At 52.8% G+C, this 22,505-nt stretch overlaps 1 protein-coding gene across 1 annotated transcript; it reads left to right on the top strand.

Moving 5' to 3' along the window:
* Positions 1-714: 714 nt before the first annotated feature.
* Positions 715-22,215, top strand: PIP4K2B (phosphatidylinositol-5-phosphate 4-kinase type 2 beta). Its single transcript, XM_054649891.2, has 10 exons — positions 715-934; positions 8,587-8,684; positions 9,888-9,984; positions 12,328-12,480; positions 13,288-13,434; positions 13,803-13,841; positions 15,008-15,121; positions 15,882-16,140; positions 16,630-16,733; positions 17,534-22,215. The coding sequence occupies exons 1-10, from the start codon at positions 755-757 to the stop codon at positions 17,612-17,614; spliced, it is 1,272 nt and encodes a 423-aa protein (XP_054505866.1). The 5' UTR covers positions 715-754; the 3' UTR covers positions 17,615-22,215.
* Positions 22,216-22,505: the final 290 nt, after the last annotated feature.

Here is a 22,505-nt window from a genome sequence, read left to right on the forward strand (position 1 = left end):
GGTCGGTGAGAGTTCGGGAGGCCGCAGCAGCCCCTTCCCGGGTGTGTCCAGCCCGCAGGCCGCACCCCGGGGCCGGGGGTGTCCCCGTTGTCTCCCCGAAGGTCCCGGCGGGGTCCCCAAGCGGCCGCGGGCCCTTTAAACGCAGGCGCGTGACGTGTGTAACAGCCCATTCATAATTCCAGCCGCCTCGCTGCTGATTGGTCCGTTCCCAGAGGGGCGTGGCCCTGACCGGCGCGTCACGCCGACTGGGCGAGACCATCTCCGGGAGCAGGAGGAGGGAATAGGGCTTTTTCCCCTCTGTCTCCTTCTCCTTCCGTTATCCCTCTCCGTTGTTCCCTCTCACAGCCCAGTGCGTGCCGCGGCTCTCCCCGCTCCTGCCGGAGCCCGAGCCGCGGCTCTCTCGCCGCCAGCGCCCGCCGTTCCCCCGGCTCGGGCGGGACATGGCACCTCCCTCTCCCCACCCCCTCAGCCCGCCGCCATCTTGGCGCCTCCTAGGCGCGGGGCCGGAGCGGGCTCGGCCGGCCACGGCGGAGCGAACCACCGCGGGGGCGGGCGGGGGGGGGAGGCAAGGACTGAACCACCGTGGCAGAGGCGGGGGGGGGTCGGGGGCAGAGCCGGCGAGGGGAAAGCTTAACGGGCCGGGGCTGACGGGGCCGGGCGGTACCACTGCGGGAGGGGGGGCGAGCCGGGCCGGGCGGAACCATGCGGAGGCGCTGGTAGGGGGGACGCGGGGAGGGGGTCGGTCGGGTCCGCCATGGCCGCGAACTGCGCGGGGGCCGCGGGGACGGCGGCGGGAGCCGTGGCCGCCGTGGGCTCGGCCCTGAGCGCCAGCAAGACCAAGACCAAGAAGAAACACTTCGTGTGCCAGAAGGTGAAGCTGTTCCGGGCTTCGGAGCCGCTGCTCAGCGTCCTCATGTGGGGGGCGAACCACACGGTGAGAGCGGGCGGCGCGGCCCCCCCAGCCCACCCCAAACCCCCGCCCCTCAGAGCACCCCGGGAGCGGGGCCTCGTCTCCTCAGCCCCCTCATCCCGCTCAGCAATGCCCGACTCCCTCACATCCGACCCTTCTCCGCTCCCCCTCAGGCTGGGCCTTTTCCTTCCCCTCCAGAGCAGCTTTTTTCCCTCATCCCCTCTGAATCCCAGCCTTCCTTCCCTTTGCATCCCAGCCCTGATCCAGCCCTCCCTGGGCTCTGTGGTCCCTTTTTGCTAGCTCTGTGTCCCGAGGTGGTTTGGGGATCCCCAGGTCGGGGTGTCCCTGCCAGGCACGTCCCTGTGTCCCCACCCCGACACCTTTTCCACACCCATTTTCCCGGACTGGGCAGGGGGACTGATACCTTATTGGCTGATGTTGCTGTGGCACAATCTCCCCTCTGGCACTGGGGGGGACACGAATTTGGCACCCACAGCCCTGTCCCCTGTGCCAACCCCCGGGTGTCCACCAGGACTGTCCCAGTGAGGGATTCCCCTGTGTCACAGCCCAGAGGACATTGGACAATGTGTCTCCAATCTGCATCCCCCAAAATGAGGGGTTTCGCCCGGGTTTGTCCCCTTTCATTGCAGGACTCGGGCCATGCGTGTCCTCTTGGCCTCAATTCCTCTGGGACCGAGTTGTGAGAGGGTCCCTTGGGAATGTCTGTGATGGCTCAGCTCTGATCCACCTCCTTTGGGAATTCCTAAGACCATCCCTGTGTTTTCTCTGGAAACTTCTCCCAGGTTTATGATTGCAGGCACGAGGATTGATCCTTGGATGTGGCTGCTGGGTGCTGTTCTTGGCCAAAGAAGCCAAGCCTCATCCCTTCCTCAATTAATCCACTTTTAGGGCTCAGACACACCTATTTCTCCAGTGGATTAGTGAATGTTTCCTAGAGAGTGTAAAGGAATCAGGCTCATTTTTTTCCCAAAACAAATAACACATCAAGAATTTAAAAAAATAAATTCCTCCTGGCCTGCCTGGCTGGAGCGAAAGCTTCCAAATGTGGTTCAGCATCGTGCTGGTTTTGAGGCAAAGGATGTTCCGAGTGCTCCCAGCCTTGCCCAGGAAGCAGGTTAATGATTTTAATCGGCCTTTGATCAGTGGTGCCATTAGCAGCCCTGAAGAAATGGAAATTGTTGATTTTTCCGAGTTTCATTTGTGGCCTCATAGTGACAGTTTACTTGCTGGCAGTTGGCTTTTTTTGGGGGGGGGGAGTTGTGTTTTTCTTCGTTGTAGCTGTCTGGGCAGTAGGAGCCTGGCAGGAATTTGAGGCCCTGGATGAGGACAGAGTAACTTTGGGAGCACTTGGCTGTGAGATATTTGGGCAAAGGGAGGAAGGCAAGCTGACACTAAGCTGGTAATGAGATTATATCGGATGTGTATTAGGAAGAAATTGCTGCCAGGAAGGAGCTGAGGGGCTGGGAAAGGGGGTGAGAAAAGTTCAGCTGTGACCTCCTGACCTTTGGGGAGGCATTTAGGATTTCCCAGTAAATCCCTCCACCTCTCTGCCACATTGGGGTGAGGGTTTGGTGGCAGCTGTGGATAGGAGATGATTCCAGTGCCTTGCTTAGGTGGGAATTGGAATTAGGTGCCTCCAGCTAAGCGGTTTGGAATACCTTTTCAGGAATACCTTTAGGCTTTGTTGGAAATCCTTTAATTTGTTTAATATTTGGCTGCTTTGGACAAGGAGGGGTGGGTGAGTGAGGAGGCTCTGGGCTGTGTCCATGGAGTTCTGCCCTGGGATCCTTGCAGTGGGAGGAGTGGAAAACAGCTCTCAGCACAAGCCCGGGGCTGTGCCAGGAGGATCCTGTCAGAATTGTTTGGGTATGGGGTGAACTTTTTCACAGAGAAATCAAACGACCATTTTGTGCAGTGTGCTGCAGAAATCCCCATGGGCCCTTCTCCCAGTCTGGAACAGCCTTAAAGAGGCTGCTGAGCACAGGCAGTGCTGGCTCTGGAGAGCATCAGGAGTACCCCAAGAGCAGGAGCTGCCTTCAGGAACACCACTGTGGAGCGTTTCAGTAACGGGTCCTGGTGGTCCCAGCCAGGGGTAGGATTGGGATTGGGGTGGGGCTGCTGTGAGCAGGGCCAGACAGGGGTGGTATGACTCAAACAATTTGAATTTTGGACCAGAAAACCATGGAGGGGAGGGGAGAACTTGTGTAAAAGTGGAGCCACCATGGCTCAGCGTCGATTTCTGAGTTTTCTGTCAGACCCTTAATCCAGCAGATGTGGGGATGGTTCCTGGGGAAGCTTCTCCTGCCGTTGTCATGGCACTGCGAGAGGAGCTGCAGCTCCTGAGGGTAGGGTCTGTGTGTGGTGCTCCAGGTGTGTTTTCCATGCCCCAGATGGATCCACGTGCACAGGATGGGAAAGTTGGGACGGTTCTGGAAGGGAGCAGTCACCTCCCAGCCAGAGAGATGAACAGAGTGTTGTGTAATGCTCTGGGAACCATGGAAATGGTTGTAAGGTGCTGCTGATGGAAGGCTCTGGGATCCCAGGGAGGTGATTTGGATCTGTGTCTGTAGGGCTGCCAGTTCCTCGGCTGGAAAAGATTCCAGTGGCTCTGGCAGCTGGCAGGGGAAAGGCACAAACATCCCGTTCTTGTGGGAACGGGGAGATCTGTTGGCTGCATGGATCTTGCTCGAGGCAGCTCCAGAGGCTCCAGTTCCTGGCTGGAGCGGCAGCCATCTCCCAGGCCCTCAGGAGCACTGCCAGCAGGAGCAGAGCTCGTTAGTATTCCAGGGAAACAGCAGTGCTGGGAATGGAGCACGGCGCTCCCTGCTCTGCAGCCTTGCCTTCCGTGCTGCCAGAGCAGCATCTGCCACATATCAAACACTCAGATCCCAGAAATTGCTCCTGGCACAGTGGGAACAGCCTGGATCTGTCCCTTCCCAGCCCAGCTCTAATTGACCTCTGGAGAGAGCAGCATATGGCCAGGGCTGTGCCAGCCCCTGGAATGACTGAGGGCCTTGCTGCCAACTGCTCATCCAGGAGCCCTTTCCTGTTCCAATCCCCATTGCAGGAGCCCTTTTCCTTTTTGGGGGACAAAGGAGGGTTTTCCTGGGTGGTTCAGTGAGGAGAACAGGGCTCATTTCCCTGCTCATTTCTGCTGACTGCCATGACCATGGGTTGGTTGTTGAATTTTCCCATTTCTCAGCTTTTTTGGACCAAGGGATGCATCAGCTCTGCCCACCTGTGAGAGGACTGGGAGCATGGATGCTTCCCAGTGACCCTGAGGCTGACAGGACTGGGGACAGGAGAGTGGCACTGCCTGATCCCTGTCATGCAGCCAGGAATCCTCTCCAGCAGCTTTCCAAGTACTTTTTTCAGGAATACATGGGTTTGCTCTCACCAGGGGATGCTTTTTTTTTTCCCATCTTAAAGCATCCTGGTGTCCCCAGAGGAATTATTGACTGCAAGATTCGCTCTTCCCTCACTTTGCACAGGGGGTTGTTAGCATGGATACTGATTAATCATGCTCTAATTCATGGAAGACAGGGTTTTTCCCTCAAACCCTCACCCAGTTGCTGCTCTGTGCTAAGCAGCAGTGAAGTTTTGCCACAGCTGTGGGTTTGTCTCCATGCTAAAGTGATTTTCCCATGTGTCTTTCACCTCCTTCCCCAGTGCATAATAAAGTTTAACTAATACTTACCGAGATGCCTGATTGGAAAGCTTTGAGGGGAACAAAGTATCTTTATTTTCCTGAGCAAATTCCTGTTGCTGAGAATCCCTGAGAGTGGGCTCACACACTCCATCAGCTGCATCTTGTTAGTAAACAAATTGCATTTTCCCATCAATTTACTAATGCTAATTGCCACTTTGAGGCTACAGTCAGGTTTTGAAACAAAATTATGCCTGGCCCGTTCATCCCAACAGCTGTCCCTGAATGACACAGAATATTGATGTGGCTTTTATTGGGAAAGGAATTGGCTTTGGTGGCGAAGAGAAATCTTCAGCCTAGAGTCCTGAGTGGTGCTGCTGGGCCACAAAGTGAAGTGGGTTTAAGAGCAGATCAGGGCTAAAAAACCTTAAGGGAACCCAGCATTGCTCTGGGTGTGGCTGCAAATCCCTGACCCATTCTGTCCACACTTTGGGGACCTCTGATGTGGTAGAGGTGTGGCACAGCCTGCTGCTCCTGTGCCTTGCAGTGTCTGTGATGCCCAAAACAGCCCGTCAGGGTCCAGATGTGTTTGTGGTGCTGCTGCACCTCTGCCCTCTGTCCCTGCCTCCTCCAGAACCACACCCAGCATCTCCCTGGTACCCACAGCCCCAGAGATCTTGCCCCAGGCAGAGTTCCTCCTCTTTTTGGGCACAGATCCCTGGGAATGCGCTCCCCAGGAGCTGAGCACCTCCCTGCCGTGCACCTTGCTGTGACCTTGCCTCCTGGAGCATAAATACCCCGGGACACACACTCACACACACTGCTATATTTAATTTGCTGCTCCACGCCTCTCCCCGGGGAGAAGGCGAGAGAGCAAACATGTGCCAGGCGTTTGTCACGTTGCTCCTTCCAGGAGGCTGCTCAGATTCCCCCAGGATGAGCCTGAGGCGAGGATCCCTCTGGAGAGGTGATAGGTGCTGCTGGTGAGGCTTTCCTTTGGGAAGGACTCCTGGTGTTTCAGGATTTGGCTGGATAATCATTGGGAAGGGGGCTGGATGCCGAGGCTTGTGCTGTGAGAAGGGAGGGGTTGGGATATCCCTTTCCCGAGGTGTGTGGGGGGCTTTTTGGTCCTGTCCCTTGGGAAAGTGTCAGGCATGGGTGTTGCTGCAGGAGCACACGGTGCTGAAACAACAAAAAATTTAAATTTAAATAACCTGACGTAGCAACAAAACTAAACTAAATAAATCTGTGTTTTCTTCCAGACTGGTGACAGGAGCAGAGGCCCAGTGACCACTGGCCCAGAGCTAACTTGGGGGAGGGTAGGTGGGCAGTGCTGGGTCTAAAAATGACCAGTCCAGCCCTTCATCCACATCTTGGGGCCCAGCACAACCCCATTCCTTCTCCTTGTCTCCTCCAGAGCTTGAATCCCAAATTCAGCCCTTCATCCACATCCTGGTGCCCAGCACACCCCCCTTCCTTTTCCCTGTCTCCTCCAAAGCCGGATCCCAAAGCATCCAGCCAGCTCTGCTGGAAGGGGGGAAAGGCTTCCACGGGAGGATTTTTTTTGGCTCTTTTATCTTGTGAGGAGTGATGGCACTGCTGAAACGATCCAGAGCTATCCTGGTGCACCATTTCTGCCACTCAGGAGCCTCGCAACAGGTCCCACACTCGCTTTGAGGTTTGTGCCGTGGCAGAAACGAGGGCACCCAGCGAGGCCTCAGAACATTTGTGTCTGAATTGCTGCCAGCGAGGAGGCAGCCTCCGAATCGCTGTTCCCTCTCAGCCGTCAGCACCCTTCCTCCGCTCGGCAAGGAGCTGATAATGGCTTGTTTGTGCCTTCCCCACGGCGGGAAGAGGGCTGGGAGCAGGCTGGGATGGGAGCAGGCGTGTGGCAGGAGCTGTCAGGCTTCCCCTCCTGGCAGACAGCAATAATTAGTGGCTGGAGGCAGCGCCTCTGTCTCGTTGCAGAATGAGTTGTTTTCTCCTCTCTCCGAGGGGAAATCTCTGCGTGGGACTCTGATGCAGCTCCCTGCAGTGGCTGCGAGCTGGGAGATCCCTTCCTCACCTGGAGTCTGATCCCTTTTCCCTGCCCTCTGGCTCAGGGGTTGGCTCCGTGCGGGATGGAGCCAAACCCGGGGGGGCATCGGCCTCTCCTTGCTCGGGGATGCTGCTGGTGGGGAATGTGTGCCATTATATATTCATTCATTCATTCATTCATCTGTGCAGCGTTTTCCATACATCCCACAGGGTTTGTGGCAGCGCTGTGATGCCTTGGGCTGGATACCTAGAACAGAGGCTAGACAGAGTTGGAGAATAAAGTAGGTATTTATTAAAGGCTTTAACAGATACACCTTGGGCAGTGCAGAGGCTACACCTGAGATGAATGACAGTCACGAGTTTTCCGGGATATCAGGGGTTAATTGTCCAATTACAGCTTCAGGTAATGAAGTCACAGTCCCCCAGTTTGCTCTTCCCCGTTAATTTTTGCTCATACTTTTCAGGCGTGAGGCTGTGATGGTGACTTTGGTTCTCAGGCCTGGAAGGATTGTTTTGTCTGATCAAACTGTGATGAGAGCTTACAAACACTCTGTATGGAGTTCAGAGTTATACCCTAATCCAGCATAGGATCTGAAAAATACAAAAGCTAAAGCTTAAGTCATCAGCTGGGTGCTACAGAGCAGGGCTTTGCAGAGCAGGGCTTTGCAGAGCTGCAGCTCCGCTCCCTCCAGGAGCCGCAGCCGCTTCGCTTCCCGCTTCTGTCTGTTGTGTGGGATGGCTGGCTCTGAAAATAGCCACCTTCCCTCCTGGCACTGGGATGTGTCTTTCTTCCCAGTCTGACGTGTGTTAAATCTGGTCTGGATTTTTGTGGTAACGATGGAGAAAGGGTGGGATAAACATGGGCTGCATGGAATTGGCTCATGACACATCCCCGGGGCTGAACCCTGGGGAGCCCAGCAGGGATGCGGGCAGTGCTGTGTGTCCTGCTGCACGCAGGGAACGGGGAATCCCAGAGCTAGATCCCTTTCCTGAGCCTCGCCCTTGCTCCCAGCCAGCAGGGAAGTTTTCCAGCAGCTTTCCCAGTGTGCTGGGAGTCACTTGACCTGCTGGAGGCTTTGGTGCTGGGAACAGCCCCCAGAGCTGACTTGGAGCCAACCCCCGCTAGTGCCAGCGTTGTCTGCCTCCCTGTCCTGCACTACTTGCTTGGCACAGCAGTCATGGGAACGGAGCTGGAATGGAATTGCTTCCTGAATCCAGGCTGTTAACAGGAGTTCAGTGAGATGGGGCTGGTGGGGAGTACCTGGGGGGGATGGCACTAGGGCTGTCCTCAGAAAAGGCAGCTCAGAAACTTATTGATTCTGGCATAGTCTTGGCAGTGACTGGAGCAGGGCAGCCAGACACAGTTCAGAGGTGGATCTTTATTATTATTATGTTGTTATTATTATTAATGCTGGCACTACTGGGTGCTGCAGCATGAGCCCGCCTGTACAATAGTAGCTGAACATTCATTCTTCTGCTTCCCCGTGTTCCCGTGGCTGTCACACATGACTAAGGAGCAAAAACAATCTAGTGAGTGACTCATCCCTCCAGAGAAGGTGGGATGGGAGCAACAGGAGACAGCCAGCATGGAAACAGCATCCACAGGGAGCTGTGCTGGGCTGCAGCAAAGGCTTTGGTCATCCTGGTTTGTAGCAGGAATAATTAACATTGGAACATTTTCTCAGTGAGGTGGTTAAGTTAAAACATAAAATCTGCTGGTTCTTGGCCTGTGGGTTTGTCTGGGTTCTCAGCTGCGTCTTGAATGGTCAGTGGAGGGGGAAAGGTTGTCTCAGGAGGATTGACCACATTGTGGAACGAGGTGCTTCTGTGGCCTGTCACCACAGTGTTCCCCAGCTGCTTCTGTCTGATGGGTCATGGTGCCCCAAACCCATCCCCTGAGGTGTTGGACATCCCTGCAGGTCCCCAGGGCAGTGGGACCTGGGTTTGAGTCTCCCTTTCCTCTCTCTTGCAGATCAATGAGCTCAGCAATGTTCCCGTCCCCGTCATGTTAATGCCCGATGACTTTAAAGCCTACAGTAAGATTAAGGTGGACAATCATCTATTCAACAAGTAAGTAGGAGCTTCCCAACCTCTCTGTGGTCAGGGCTCTGTGCTGTGAGGCAAACTGGCCTGGGGGAGGTCTTCTGGGTTGTTCCCAGCTGTACTGCCAGGAGGGTCCATGCCCTGTGCCCAGCACAGACCCTGGACAGGTCATGGTGTGGTCAGTCTGTCACTGAGATACTCTGTGGTGGTTGGTTTCCATCCTTTGAGGGATTAAACTGTTCACAGGAGGCAGCTCTGCAGCTGTGCTGTGCTCATGGAGTCTCTCTGGAGTTGTCCCTGTCTCCTTTTCCCAAAAAATCCACTTTTGGAAGCTGTTTTGAAGTCATGGTTATGGCTGGTGCTCAGAGCTGTGTTCTCCATCCCGGCTCTGCAGGGCTGCAGTGCTCCCTGATTAATCCTTTGTTTTCCCCAAGCTTCACAGGGATCAGCTTTGCAGAGTGGGAGGTGATTGGGAAGTTTGTCTCTCCTGGCACGTCCACCATGCAGGATCTGCTCTCCCCCTTCTCCTCCAGAGAAGATCTGAGCTCCCCACCTGTCACTGCCTGGATTTCTCATTGAGAAGGAGCTGCCAAATTCTCCCACTGTGTCCAAGCAGGACCAACCTCTGCTTCTCTCCCTGGGCAGGTTCAGGGCTGTGGGAAGAGCAGATGCAGCTCCCTCAGTGACAGGGAATGCTGTCATTGTCCCCTGTCCTGTGCCTGGGGGCAGCAGAGCCAGGCTGGAGCTGATCCCCCCTCTCCTGGGTGCTGTGGCTGAGCTGGTCTGTGGGGCCTTGACCCTTCTGGTGCTGTGATGGGAGCTGAAGCCAGAGCCCAGCCCTCTGCTCCTGCAGCTCTGCCTGGTGTGCAGGGACAGTGTGTGCGGTGACAGTGGTGACAGCGTGTGCAGGGACAGCTGTGTGGCTGCATGTGGGGGGACAGTTGTGTGCCAGTGTGCCAAAGCCACCGAGGAGGGCACAAGCAGGATGGCTCCCTCAGAGTGGCCTGTGGCAGGGTTGCCCTGGCAGCCACACAAGCTCCACGCTCCCATCCCATCCCTGTTAGCCAGGATCCTGCAGAGTTCCCTGGGAGAGATGGGTTTTGTGGGCATCCCAAGCAAGGAGCTGCCCTGCCAAGGGCACAGCAGGGCTGGGGTGTCCTGGGAGGCTGGCAGGGAGGGGGAGCCAGCGTGGCATTGGGTGGCACTGCTGACATCTCTGCCCTGCCCTAGGGAGAACCTGCCCAGCCGCTTCAAATTCAAGGAGTATTGTCCCCTGGTGTTCCGGAACCTCCGGGAGAGATTTGGGATCGATGACCAGGACTACCAGGTACCCTTTCTTCTCTTCTAGGACAGAGCAGCCATCCTGGCAGAGAAACCATGCTGCAAACGTTGCTGCCAGCAGCTTTTCTGGTTTATAATTGGTATTTGAGTGGTTCCACCAGAACCACAGCAGTGCAGTGGATCTTGCTGTGCCAAGCACAGGACAGTAGGAGGAGAAGGTGACCCCTGCTCCCAAGGCAGGAAACTGGGGCACAGGTGGCTGTGGACAGGCAGGAGCTGGAGGATAACAATGATTCGGCATGGAATATCTGAAAGGAAAATGAGTTTGTGGTGTTTGTACAGATTCAGGTGAATCTGCTGCTCTCAGTCAAGTGTGTGTTTTTGAATTGGGTGTATCAAGGTGGCTCCTGCTTTGGGATCCATCCCCTAATGCCAGAGGGGCTGATTTTCTTGGAGAGGAGTCTGCTGTTAACACTGCTGGGCTCAGCTCTGGGGACAGGGAGATGTCACAGCTCCAGCTGCTGCAGCAGGGCCACCCTTCCTCAGCCGGCTCCGAGCCCTGAGCACAAGGAGCTGAGCAGAAGCAGCTCAGGGCTGGGAGATCACACGGAGCAGGGCCAGCGGGGCAGAGCACGCCGGATGTCAGGGAGCTGGAGTGTCCCCAGCACGTGGTGACAGAGCGGGCACAGTGCCAGGGGCATCCCCTGGAATACTCTGACTGCAGAGGCACGTGGGGGAGTGCTGCAGCCTCCCTGTTCCCTCCACGTGCTCCCTGCCTGGTGGGGAGAGCAGCTGGAGCAGGGCTGGTCCCACACTGCCTCCCCCTATGCCCGTGGCATAGCCCTTTGTGATGACACCCTCCCCAGGTGTGACCCACACTCTGTAGTTCATCATTTACACTCCCCCTCTTGTTCTGAGGGATTGCTTCCCCCATCTCCGGGCTGCTTTGGCTTTTTTAAAAGTGTTTTCTGTTCAGCTGGAACAGAAAACATTAATTGAGCTAAATTCAGGTGGGTAAAGTGTGATGGCTCGAGTGGGAACGGAGCCAGGAGGCTGAATTTAACACCCCAACTGTGGGAGAGGTGGGAGTGACAGGAAGGGAGCTGAGGGCTGTGAGTTTGGTAATGCTCTGTGTGGTCACGATTTCTGCTTCCCAGCTCCAGAAGAAAAGCTCTGTGGTTTTGAGGTGAGGGCTGATTAAACTGCCTGGCACAGACCCCTTTGCAAATGTCAGCGAGCAGCAAAGGGGAATTTTCTCTTTGCCTTTATTTTCCTGATGCTCTCTAAAGCCGTTGGCAGCAGCAGAGTTTTTCCCCTGCTTCATTAAAGTTTTAAAAGCTTTAAATGCTTCATTCTGAAAGGAAACCTCTGGGCTTACTTGCAGCATGACGTGGTAAATCTCTCTCTCAGAGCAGGCTCTGCTGCAGTCTCCCTCTGCTGCCAGAGCTGAGCGAGGGGGACACAGCAGTGCCACTGCCACCTAAAAAAACCAAATAGTCCAGCCTGAAACACAATGTCCAGCCCAGAAATGCTGGAAAACTTAAGGACCACTCTTGGTGCTGCTGTGTTTCATAGCACTCCCCACCAGGAAATGCTGGTGAGAGGTTGCTGGTTGATAAAATTACTTGTGGGCAGGTGGAGGGGACAGACAGGGGACAGGTGACAGCTTGAGGTGTGAGCAGCAGTGACTGGGGCTGAGGGAGGAGCTCGCAGCAGGCCCTGCTACCTGGGGAGAGGCAGCAGAACAAAGAGCTGGTGTTGTGGCTCTGGGAATTGATCCCTGCTCTGCAGTTTTCCTGGGATTTTCCAGCCCTGCTGCACTGTCTGGTTGCTAAGGGTGGAGACAGGGATCTAAAGGCAGATGCTGCTGGTTGTCAGAAGAACAACCAAGCTATTTATACTCATCTTGTACGTCCAGGAGTAAGAATAGCAGAGCCTGAGGGTGGCTTTTGGTGCAGGATGACCTGTGAAGAATCCCCAAACACTGAGGTTTTGGCCAGACTAAACTGCTTTTTGAGGGGAATTTCAATTTGTTTTGGTCTGGTTTTCCTTAAGCCTTAGGAATGTCCTAACTGTTCTTAAATCCCTGAGAGGAAATGCTGAGAGCTCTTGGCCTGTGTATCCTACACCTGTAAAAAACCTTCAGTAAAAAACATCTTCCAAAAACACACCCCAGGTGTTGGAGTAAAACCTGCCGTCAAGTCATGGGGCCAGCTGGAAGCCCTAAAAACACGTCCAGACTTTTAAACAATTGGATTTTACCCTCAGCAGCACCAAATCTGGAGTTCACAGCCAGAGTGGGTGGTTGAGCTGGTCCTGTGGGGCTGGCCCTGCTGCTGAGGGAGGTGACAGCTCCTGGCACCATCCCCACGCCGTGTCTGTCCCCCAGAACTCGGTGACACGCAGTGCCCCGGTGAACAGCGACAGCCAGGGCCGCTGCGGCGCGCGCTTCCTCACCACCTACGACAGGAGGTTCGTCATCAAGGCCGTGTCCAGCGAGGACGTGGCAGAGATGCACAACATCCTCAAGAAGTACCACCAGGTATGGTGAGTCTGGAGCCCCCCATGCACACCTGGGGATCTGCTGGGGGTCTGGAGCTTGGATTCACAGCTGGCAGAGCTTGAACGCAGGTTTTGTGGGAGAAATGGTCTTTAGAATCTGAGGGACAAAAATCTGAGGGATGAATGTCTGAGGGACAACCCAGCAGCTGTTTGTGGTGCTGAGCCTCTTCCCAGCTCATCCTGGCCCTTGTGTCAATAAATTATGGATCCCTGGTAGATCAGAGCTGCAAACAGGCTCCTCATTTGTTGCCTCAGACCTTCCAGAGGGGCTGGAGGGAAGATGGGAAGTGGGGTCATAGGGGGAGAGCTGGAAATGTCCTGGTCCAGGTGCTGGTTCCAGCCCATCTGCTCTGCAGGGGTTCTGAGCAGGGGGTGTTTAACAGGCCCTCAGTTCCAGGCACAGCAAGGTAACCACGAGAAGTGAAGCTGGGCAGTGCCAGTGCACACCTGGCCTGTCACAGCAGGCTGGACACACACAGGGTCACAGGATCCCAGGATTGGGAGGAGCCTTGGAGATCTTCCTGCTCCATACACAGAGTCACAGAATCCCAGGACTGAGAAGAACCTTGGAGATGTCCCAGCTCCCTGCCATGGGCAGGCTGGCACTCCCTGGACCAGCTTGCTCAGGGAATGGGATTCTCACATCCTCACTCCTTTCCTGGAGACCCCAGGAGCTGTTCCAATCCTCCTTTCCTTTCCCATGGGTGCCTTGGCTGCAGCACAGTTTGTGTCCTGTCAGAGCTGGGGTTTGTGTGACAGAGCTCTGTCCCTCCCTGCTGTCCCCCAGTTCATCGTGGAGTGCCATGGGAACACGCTCCTGCCCCAGTTCCTGGGCATGTACCGGCTCACCGTGGACGGCGTGGAGACCTACATGGTGGTCACCAGAAATGTCTTCAGCCACAGGCTGACCGTGCACAGGAAGTACGACCTGAAGGTGAGGCCCTGGGGGGCTGGGGTGAGGCCTTATCCAGCCTGACCTAGAGCAGAGGCCAGGCAGAATTACAGAATGGAGAAGGAATTCTTTTGTCTCCTTGCTCTGTGAAGAGAGCTTACCATCCCATAATATGGAGCGCAGACCCACACACTAGAGCATAACAGAATCTGAAAAATACAAAAACTAAAAGGCATCATAACTCTGGGGGTTGGACCTGGAACCCCCCTTGGCAGGGTTCTGGGCTTTGGGATTTGCTCAGGGGATCAGGTTTTAGGGGGCTGTGCATGGAGGTTCAATGTTGGTCCATTGGGAGTGTGACCCAGAGTGCAGTAGTTATATTTTCTTTTTTTTTTTTTTTTCTTTATTAGGGCTCAACAGTATCCAGGGAAGCAAGTGACAAAGAGAAGGTATGGAGCCATCCCTGGTCAGCCTTTCCTTTCTCCTGGTGCTTGGAAGCAGACAGATCCAACTGAGTTCCCTTTTCCATTTTCTTTTCCTTTCCATTCCCTTTTTCACCGGAGTTTTGAGAAGGGGAGGTTCCACAGGCCCTGAGTTCCCCCTTTCTCTGTCTCCCCTTTCAGGCTGGGAGGGAGTTGGCTCTGCCTGCCCTGCTGTGTTGTGGTGGCACTGCCAGGGCTGGAGGACAGTCCCAGCAGAACCAAACCCCACCTTGAGGGCAGTGCTGTCCCTAAGGAAGGGTTTCCTCACAGCACCCTAACTACCAACCCCAGGCAGGTCAGGGGTAGATATTCCACCAGAAGATTTATAAACCAGATCCTTGGCACATTCCTAAAACTGGCTTGAGTGGGGGAATTTAGGGCTGAGCTTCCTTCCCCTGCAGGACTTCTGTGCTGCTGCTTTGAAATCCCTGTGGAAATCCCAGCAGTGCCTCGTGCTGGTCCATGTTCTGCACATAGGATTTTCAGGGTTGGAGTCTGCTCCACCCTGCCCTAAAAGATCCCAGCCAGCAGCCAAGGAACTCCCATTTGCCCTGAATCCCCTGGTAACTCCTTGGCCCGTGCAGCTGGGAGGTTCATGTGAGCTCACAGAGCCACCCCACCTTCCTGTGTCACTAAAGAATTGAAACCCTGAAGCACAAAGGGGCTCCAAGTTCTCCCACATGCCCAGAATCCTCAGGGCCTGCTGCAGGCAGATCCCTCAAAAAGCCATGGCTTGAATGTTTTCCTCAAATCTTTAGGAAGAGAAGATTTGTTTGTTTGTTTGTTTTTCCCCAAGCCTTCACCCCTTTCCCCCCTGCAGTCAGAAACCAAGAAAATTAATTTATTTTATTAATTTCATTTCAATTCTGGGAGTTGCTTGGAGCATCCCTGGCCCAGTTGTGCAGTTTTTAAAGCTGACTTGCTCCACGTCTCCCTCGAGCTTCCCTGTAGGTCCAGCTGAGCCCACGGATTCCCTGACACTTTCTGTGCTCTGCCTGATGCCCTTTCCATCCTCAGTGGACTTTGAGCACCCCAAAAGCCCAGACTGAGCAGGGGCTTTTGCAGCCACACCCGTGTGCCAGCCCTCCCCTGGCAGCAGGCTGGGGAATTTCACCTCAGGCTTTTTGTTGCAGGCCAAGGATCTCCCAACCTTCAAGGACAATGACTTCTTGAATGAGGGTCAGAAGCTGCATGTTGGAGAAGAGAGTAAAAAGAACTTCCTTGAGAAGCTGAAGCGGGATGTGGAGGTAATTTCCTGGGGGACAGCTCTGCTCTGTCTCCCCTCACTGCATCCCCTCACTCCCTGAGCTACAGAAAAGTCTATCTAGCAAGATGTTAGGATGTTCTGAGTTTAATAATGGAGCTCTGTGCATTGTGTTTGAAGGCTTACAAGCAGGTATTGTGTTCAAAATAAGCAGGCATTATTTAACCAAAGGTACGTGTGCTTATAGTGGTTGGATGGAACTACTGTCAATATGCTTTTGCTTTGTGTGATTGGTCAAAAAATTTTTAAAGTAAGTTGTTACATTGAGTTCTTTGTCTACTACCAAAAATGTGACCTGCTGGCATCTTCCCATTTTCATAACCATGTAATGAGACTGATGCTGAGAGTTTGAGAGGTGTTCCACAGCAGTTCCATCCCATTTGTGATTTGTACAGACCCCCAGCCGACAGTACACAGCAACAGGTGAACAAGTGAAAGAATTATTTACCATTCTTTTCTCTAATCTTCTCAGAGCCTTTCCCCAGAAAGGCCTGGGTAAGTTGTCTGTTGATCTCTGTGGCCAGAGAGCTGCTGCCACATGCATCCTCACTGCTGGCTCAGGGCTGCAGAACAACTCCTCCTGCACCAGCCATGTCCTGCTGAGGGCAGGGGGCCTGTGCAGCTCCTCTGGAGTGTCAGGAGGGTTTAGCTCTCAATGCCAGACCTAGGGAGGCACTGCAGGGTAGGGCTGAGCCTCCCCCACCCCGTATGGGTGCCAGCTCTCACTGCTGCCTCTCTCCCAGTTTTTAGCCCAGCTGAAGATCATGGATTACAGCCTGCTGGTGGGCATCCACGACGTGGACCGGGCCGAGCAGGAGGAGATGGAAGTGGAGGAGCGGGCAGAGGATGAGGAGTGTGAGAATGATGGGCTGGGGGGGAACCCCATCTCCTCCTACGGGACCCCCCCTGACAGCCCCGGCAACCTCCTCAACTACCCCCGGTTCTTTGGGCCCGGGGAGTTCGACCCCTCCGTGGATGTGTACGCCATGAAGAGCCACGACAGTGAGTGTGGGGAGCTGGGGAGGACAGGGAAGGTGTGAGGGAGCTGTGGAGGGTAGAGGGGGTCTGAGTGAACTGTGGAGGAAGGATGGAGGGCAGGGAGGGTGTGAGGGAACTGTGGAGGAAGGATGGAGGGCAGGGAAAGGGGAGGTGTCCCAGGCTCAGTAAGGTGGTTCAGTCCTGGCAGCCAGGGTGACACCCCTGAGGCCATTCCTGTGTCCTGGCAGCCACCCTGAGCTTTCCAGCCGGGCTTGGGAAAAGCCCAGCCTAGCAGGACAAGGAATCAGCTCATTGCTGAGGTTGGAAAAGACCTTTAAGGTGGAGTCCAGGAGACAGGAGGGCTGTCCCTGCTTTGCTGGGCAGTCCCTTGTGTTGGCTGGAAGGGGGTGTCTTTGGAGGAGAGGGATGAAGCTGGGTGTGCCAGGGGTTTTTTTTGGAGGAGGGGGTGCAGTTGGCTGTTCCCAGGGGACTGAGCCCCTGCCATGCCCCCAGGTGCCCCCAGGAAGGAGGTTTATTTCATGGCCATCATCGACATCCTCACACCCTACGACACCAAGAAGAAAGCTGCACACGCTGCCAAGACAGTGAAACATGGGGTGAGCCTGGCCCAGGGGGGCTCCTGGGTCTGGGGCTTCTGCTCTACAGCATCTCCTGGGGTGGAAGGTGTCCCCAGCACTGATCTTCCTGCCAGGGTGGGAATTCTCCAGCCCCTGTGCTCAGCACTTCCCTCCATGTCACCTCAGGGTTAGGTTTTCCCTCTGCTTGCTTGGGGTAATTTGTATTTTCATTCCAATTTAGGAGGTGCTGGAGGGATGGACTGCATGAAGGGTGACACCCCTGGGTCACCTCTGTGTCCTGGCAGTCCCCCTGAGCTCCCAGCAGGGCTTGGGAAAGCCCAGCCTAGCAGGACATGGAATCAGGGCATTGCTGAGGTTGGAATTACCTTTAGGGTGGAGTCCAGCGCAGCCAGCACCTCGGGGAGTTAGTGTGGAATCCTGGGATATGCTGGCGTGGAGGGGACCCATCACAGACCCCAAATCCCACCCTGGCAGCCCTGGGGCCTGACCATTCCCTGGGGAGCTGTTCCAGTGCTCAGACCCCCTCTGTCTGAAAAACCTTTCCCTGAAATCCATCCTCACCCTCCCTGACTCAGCTCTGGGAGCTCTTGTGCTCCTAACTCTGTGAGCCACGAAGGTTCACAGTGCCCTGACTGGACATGCAGCTGGAGTTGAAGTCATGTTCCTTGGGGATCTCTCCAGACCTGCTGGGTTTTCCCTTAGCCGTGGATCCTCCCCAACAGAGGGGCTGTGCCCCTGCTCCCTCCCTGCCCCTCTGACCCTTTCCTGACCCCTCCTTGACCCCCCTCCCTGCCCCCTGACCCGCTGTCTCTCCACAGGCCGGGGCTGAGATCTCCACGGTGAACCCCGAGCAGTACTCGAAGCGCTTCAATGAGTTCATCTCCAGCATCCTGACATAGGGGCACATCCTGCTGCAGGGCTGCAGGCAGGCCTGGGGGCTGCTCCTGCAGCCTGGGACAGCACAGACATGCAGCAGCACCGGAGCACACCTGTGGCACCGTGTGGGGCACGTGTGGCACCGTGTGACAAAACCCATCCTCATCCTCGCTGCGCCTGCTGCACCTCTGGGTTTGGCGTTCCAGAAGTGCCCAGATCTCAGATTTGAGGGCTTTTCCAAACAAGCCAAGTGCATTGTTCCAGCACTGCTCTTTCTGCCCAGTGACATTTTCTCCTCTCTGCTGAGGGGCTGGGACATGTGTGGCACTGTCCCCGAGGGGTCACATTCAGCAGTGCCTGACTCACAAACCACTCCTTGTTTTTTGTGTTGTTGTTGTTGTTGTTTTATTGGACTGGCTTGGCCAGAAAAAGAAAAAAAAAAAAAACAACCTTTATTTCCCTCTCGGTAGGAATTGGAAGGAAAATAGCTCACCATTTCAAGGATGGAAAATATAACTCTGATAAAAAGGAGGAGTCGCTGAACTTTAGGTAAATTCAGACTGGGACACTTTATATTTTTTCGGTTAATTTAAGTAACAAAAAAGAAAAGGAAAAAAAAAACAAACCACTTTTTAGTAACTGCACTTGATTTACAAGAAAGATGAGGGAAATGAACATCTACCAAAGATGATGTCTGGAAAAAAAAAAAAGGTGTAACTCCTAAAAGCTAAAAACAAGCAGAGAACTGAGAGAGGCATTGACCAACCTCAGCTCATTATGTGCTTGGACCTGGGGCGATTTTAATTGGCCAGCTCTGAAGATTTCCTTAAAAGAAGAGAAAAAAAAAAAAAAAAAGATTTTTAAAAAGGCATTTTTGTACCTGTAGATCCAGGCTAAGATTTTGGGCCACTTCCTCAGCCAGGAATGGCTCTGAGGTCACCATCACAATCCTGCCAGTGTTAATTAGCTAATTAATTATTCAGTCTTCCTTCCCCACCTCACCTGCAACAGGTACTTGAATCTGTGTCCTGACAGAGGTTGCTGGGTTGGTTTTTTTGTGTTTTATTTTTAAAAAATGTGACTTGCACAGAAGGAATTGGCCTGGCTGCCAGGGGGGAGTGCTGGGAGCTGGGCTCATCCTGCTCCCAACCCCCTGAGCGACCCTCCAGGAGTGGAAATGGTTGAACTCTCACACCAGATTTCTTTTGCAGCCCCCCCTGAAGGATTTTGGGACTGATTGGAGTGACTGAAATCGTCCTGTTTTGTCTCCTTTAACCCTTTCACAGCCAAGCTCGGCAGCCTTGCTGTGGGTTTCGTAAGCTCTGCTGCACAACAGAACTTTTGGTTCTTTGTTTTGGGATTTGTTGTTTGTTTTTTTTTTTAATTTTAATTTCCTTTCTCTTTTTAAGCAGGATTTAGAGTCTTGAACAAACCTCTTTGCAGTTGAAACATGTTGCTTAATCTGCCTTGGAACTGTTTTTCACACATGCCTTTGTTTGGGGAATAAGCTGTTGGGAGTGTCTGTCCTGTGCTGTAACAGTTCTTGCTGTGTGGAATTTTGGTCCTTTTTGAGACATAACTGGTGCTCATCACACCCTAGTAATTCCCCTAAATTAACCCTGCCTCTGGCTGGATTCTGAATGTGGGGTTTGGGGGATTTTTTTGGTTTTATTTCCTCTTCACCCCCTCCCCATTTCCCCTCCCTGATGTGAATCCCCCCCACAGGTCTCACCTTGGCAGGGGCTGAAATTGAAGCCCCTGAGGGTGCACTGTAAATAGAATTTTGGAGAAATTAAAAATTAGGGGTCCTGATGGGATTTGAGGATTTTTGGTCCTTCCCTTTGGCGTGGCACAAATTTCTGCTGCCCCTTTGGTGTGGGAGGCTGGAGGGATTTTAAGCTGTGGAGCTGGAAAAGCCACGACCCAAATGCAGCTAAAAAATACTTTAAAAGAAAAAAAAAAGGAGGATTTAGAGGGCATCATCAGCTTCATTTTGTGGGCATTATATTGGTTGCTTCTCTCTTAGTAAGCACTTAAGTTTACTGCTAATTAGGAATTAAACACCAATCACTTTTTATTCCTGACAGTTAAAAAAACAAAAAATTGCATTGAATCTGCAACTTTGACCTGGTAAGTTTACCCTTCTCCTTTTGGGGAAAGTAGCTTGGAAGTTGTTTTATCTTTAAATCATCTATTAAAAAAAAACCAAACATAAATAAATAAAGAGGAGAAAAAGGGAAGAGGAAGAGAGCAGGAGGTGGGTGAACACCATAGAGCAAACCCAGAGAAAGGGGAGTGAAGATGGCAAAAAAATCTCCTTTATTGAATTCCAGAATAATGAATAAGGAATCCAATCAAAAACCAGAGAATTCCTGCAGAAATCCTTACAGAGTTCTGACAAAAATTGAGAACAGGAAATATTTTCTTATTCCAAACTCCTGCTGGGATTAAATTTGGCTGTTCCAGGTGAATCTGGGGAGGTCCCACAAAGATTCTGCCCCTTCTGTCCAGTTGCCATATTGTGTATTGAAGTGGTTAAATGCAATTTTCTCACCTAATGATGTATTACCCAGGTATGTAACTTTGTTTAACAGAAGCATTTTTGTATATTGTTTACATTTGCAGAAGTAGCATTACCTTAAAAATGCTAAATTTTGTTTCTAGACAGTATTTTTTATTATCAGAACAAGAAGTGAAGCTGCAAATATTTTGATTTGTTTTTAAAAGGGACTTTTTCTTTCTGTTTGTTTTCTTTTCTTTTTGCTTTGCTTTGTTTTGTTTTGTAGGGTTTTTCTTTTTCTTTTAAATCTTGTTTTAGGTCACTTTTTAACTTAAGTATTTAAAAAACAAAAAAAAAAAAAAAAAGGAAAACCCAGCCCTTTCAATTCTGGTTTTACAACTGCTTGTGCTAGTTTGTTGTCTGGTTTTGGTGTGGATTTAATTCTAGCTTTTGCTGAATGTAGATATCCCTGTCCTTAGCATGAACCCTGCAGAACACATTTAACTGACAGAATTTGCAGCAGAATTCAGGATTTTTTTTTGGCCAAAAAAAAAGCAAAATTTGGTCCAGTGGAGCTCCAAATAATCAATGAGCAGCATCTCCCCCTCTGCAGTGCCTGAGACAGGAGGAGCTGCAGGGCCCACATTCCTGAAGGATTTAAAACCCCCAAAATCTGCTTTGAGCTGGGAATTCCCACCTTCCCTGTTGGGACAGCCCCGAAATCAGAGTGGGAGAGGGGAGGCAGAGCCAGCTGTGCTCCAGGAGTGCAATAAATGCACTGCAGAGCTGCTGGGCTGGGAGCTGGGCTGGGAACTGGGGGTTCCCCAGGGCTGGGATTTGGGGAACAGCCCCAGGAGCCGTGGGAGCCTTCCCTTGGTCCCTCCTCACCCCTGCCTGGCCCAGGCTCCATCCTGAGCCACAATCATGGAATAAATGGGGAATTTACCCCATGGAATTAATTGGGAATTCACAGGGAGTGAATTCCATGGGGATGGAGTTCATCCTGTGGGGACAAAATTTACCCCCATGGGGACAGAATTCACCATGTGTGGTTGGAATTCCTTCTGTGGGGATGGAATTAATCCCGTGGGGAAAGAATTCATCCTATGGGGGTGGAATTCATCCTGCTGGGATGGAATTTATCCCATGGGCATGGAATTCACCCCACTGAGGACAGAGTTCACCCCGTGGGGCAGCAGGGGGCGGCCACACTCCCACAGTCCCAGCTTGGAATCTGGATCAGCACAATCAGCAAGGAAATCGGAACCACTTTTGAGTCTTATTTCCTTTTTTTGTTTTTTGGGGGTTTGTTTGTTTGTTTGGGTTGTTTTTGGGGGTTTTTTTTTGAGTTTTTTGTTTGTTTGGATGGGTTTTTGTTTGTTTTTTGTTATTGTTATTGGTATTTTGGGTGGAAATCCCTGCTTTCCCAGCCAGGCCAGGCTCAGGGAGGTGAGGAGGTTGTGGTGGTGGATATTCCCAATCCATGACTACTATGCAGTCCTTTCCCAGGCCTCCCTTCCAGCTGCACCTGGAATTTCACCCCCAGCTGAAGGATTTTCCCCCAAAACCAGGGGGGTGTCCCCAGCATGGCCACAGCCCCGAATTCCCAAATGTCCCCTTCCTGCAGAGCCACTCCCAGTGTCCCCCTCAGCCCCTGCTCCTTGTCCTGGCTCTGTGGTATGGATCCCATGGATAACTGGGATGGCAGAGCTGTGGACACATCGTTTTTAGTGGAAACCACTCAAAATTTCTGCTGCTCTGGGGCTGCCCAAGCAGCTGGACGGGAGTGGAGAGAGCAGATTCCACACACAGGTCATGAGGGTGGGCAGGGCTAATCAGTGCAACTGAATTGAAAAGAAAAAATGTGAATAAATTAAGTTTAATCTAAAAACTAAACAAAATAAAAACCTTAAAAAAACTTAAAAAAAATTAAAAAGTAAAAAAAAGAACATTCTAGGTTTTTTCACTGCTGTTTTTTAAATAGGAATTTGAAGTCCTCTGTGCTTGTCTGTTTGCTAGGAGCAGTTTGAGACACTGTTACTGTTTTGAAATGCATGCATGTTACAAGATGAGTCTCCAACCAGAGAAAAAAAAAAAAGAAATAAAATTAAAACTTTGTGTACATCTGGATCCTCCCTGCTGTGCTCTTTGCGGGGTCACCCTGAGCTGCTCCTCCAGCATGGGGAGTCCTGGGGGGGGCAGGATGGGGGAAAACTGGGAGAGGGGCAGGGTTTAAATGGAATTTTGGGAAGGAATTCCCCTCCTGGGAGGGGCTGGGATGGAATTCCCAGAGCAGCTGTGGCTGATCCATCTCTGGAAATGTCCCAGACCAGGCTGGAGCCCCCTGGGACAGTCAAGGTGTCCCTGTCACTGGACAGGGTTAGGTTTTCCCTCTGCTTGCTTGGGATAATTTG

This window comes from Agelaius phoeniceus, chromosome 26 (assembly GCF_051311805.1).
Source record: "Agelaius phoeniceus isolate bAgePho1 chromosome 26, bAgePho1.hap1, whole genome shotgun sequence".
Lineage (NCBI taxonomy): Eukaryota > Metazoa > Chordata > Aves > Passeriformes > Icteridae > Agelaius > Agelaius phoeniceus.